Consider the following 1,930-nt stretch of genomic DNA (forward strand, 5'->3'; position numbering starts at 1 on the left):
TCTTGCTCTCTGAAATCCGTGGAAGAATTAAGTCTGCAGCTCTTGTGTTGGCTGTAGACAGAGGTGAGAGATTTACAAGAAATAAATTATTGGCATGAGATGCCATGGGGATCATGGGGTGAGGAAAAAGCTCTTTACCCCTCAAGAGAACCCTCTTTCTGCCCATGCCATTCTCCAGTTCGCCCTAGATTTGGTTCATTGCTCCCTGCCAGCAAGAGGTGACCTTCTGTCTGTCTTTCTCAGGAACGCACCAATGTGGCCAACTTCCCGGGCCACTCCGGCCCCATCACCAGCATCGCGTTCTCTGAGAATGGTTACTACCTGGCCACGGCCGCTGATGATTCTTCTGTGAAGCTCTGGGATCTGCGTAAACTCAAGAACTTCAAGACGCTGCAGCTGGACAATAACTTTGAGGTGCGCATGATTTGCCTGCTCCCCCACCCTCTCCTAGTGGCCATCCCCCAGCTGAGGAGGGTGTGACTTCTCTGTAACTCTTCACCTCCTTACCTTGTGCGGCCTCATTTGATTGAGTTACTCTGTGAGGTGGAGGGAGTTCCTGTATGGGGGTGTGTATGGACATGCAGGAGTAGTTCCCTCTCTGAAAGCCAGATGACTGGAACAGGTGTGTGAGGAGTGTCTTCCACCTCAGTCTCAAATACCTCTTCCCTGTAGGTGAAGTCCCTCATATTTGACCAGAGTGGCACATACTTGGCCCTGGGTGGCACCGATGTCCAGATCTACATCTGCAAGCAGTGGACGGAGATCCTCCATTTCACAGGTGAGGATCTCAGCTGGAAGAACCAGCAGGCTTGTGTCTCTGTCCCAGAGCGGGATCTATTTAGGTGAATGTAAGAAGCTGAGCTGTGAATTAACCATCTACTCTCTCATGTCGTCTTTCCTGCAGAGCACAGTGGCCTGACCACAGGTGTAGCCTTTGGCCACCATGCGAAATTCATCGCTTCAACAGGCATGGACAGGAGCCTTAAGTTCTACAGTCTGTAGCCTCTTCTCCCAGGATCTGGGGGATGGGGGCATGTCCTTTGTTGTAGTGTTGGGGTTAATGTGGGGGGAGGCTGGGGATCAGGATAGGGTGGGTGGACTCTGGGGGTGGAAAACACTTGGGGGGGTGGGGGGTGGGCAGGATGATCATTGCTTTCAGTGGGCTTTGGCCGCCTGCTTCATCAGCGGGAAGGGGCTTCATCCCCAGGCCATCACATCTCCTGCACTAAATGGATTTGTTTTCCCGGTTACGTGTTTTATCTTTCCAGCTTAGATTCCGTTCTGTGATTGTAACAAACAGAAAAAAAACCCATCCACTGACAGGCATCTGTGAATGAGAGTCCAGGGCAGGGGGGGAAGGGAAAGAAAGGGAAGAGGAGGGGGGTGGGTGGGAAGGAGAATGTGCATTTTTGTAAGCAGCTATCTAGTTTCATTAAAAAAATAAAGAGCTATTCATCTTAAAGGACTTGCTGTGGGGATTGTGTGCATGGAGGCTCTGGGGAACCGAAAGGCTAGAGATCCTGTTACTTCCTTTTGCTTCATTGCTCAAGTGCCGCGCGAGTCCTGCTGACGGGAAGATGTGATATGCTCCCTGCCCCTCTTGTCACCTGATCAGAGCACAGTTCTGGATAGGCCACAATAGAAGTTAATTTTTTCAACCAGCTCAGAAAGAGAGCAGTTGTTAGATTGGGTTTGCCCATAGCTTCATATAAAGAGACAAACTGAAATGTTTTGGAGACCCCTGGCTGAGAGACACTTGTAAAACAGTTGGGAATGTGCATCTTCACTATTCCTCTGTGAGATCGTAGAATCATAGAAAATTAGTGTTGGAAGGGACCTCAGGACAATAAGCTGAATATGAGCCAACTGTGTCCTTGTTGCGAAGAAGGCTAATGATTGGGCTGCATTAGTAAGAGTGTTGCCAGCGGAT

General features: G+C 49.9%; 1 protein-coding gene across 1 annotated transcript in view; it reads left to right on the top strand.

Moving 5' to 3' along the window:
• The window catches only part of PRPF19 (pre-mRNA processing factor 19), a 9,517-nt gene extending 8,097 nt beyond the window's left edge, over positions 1-1,420 (top strand). Inside the window, exons 14-16 of the mRNA XM_006026028.3 lie at positions 244-414; positions 673-778; positions 905-1,420. Coding sequence (XP_006026090.1) covers positions 244-414; positions 673-778; positions 905-1,002 — 375 coding nt within the window. The 3' untranslated portion in view covers positions 1,003-1,420. The remainder of the gene's footprint in view (positions 1-243; positions 415-672; positions 779-904) is intronic.
• Positions 1,421-1,930: the final 510 nt, after the last annotated feature.

Source organism: Alligator sinensis, unplaced genomic scaffold (assembly GCF_000455745.1).
Source record: "Alligator sinensis unplaced genomic scaffold, ASM45574v1 scaffold437_1, whole genome shotgun sequence".
Taxonomy (NCBI): Eukaryota; Metazoa; Chordata; order Crocodylia; family Alligatoridae; genus Alligator; species Alligator sinensis.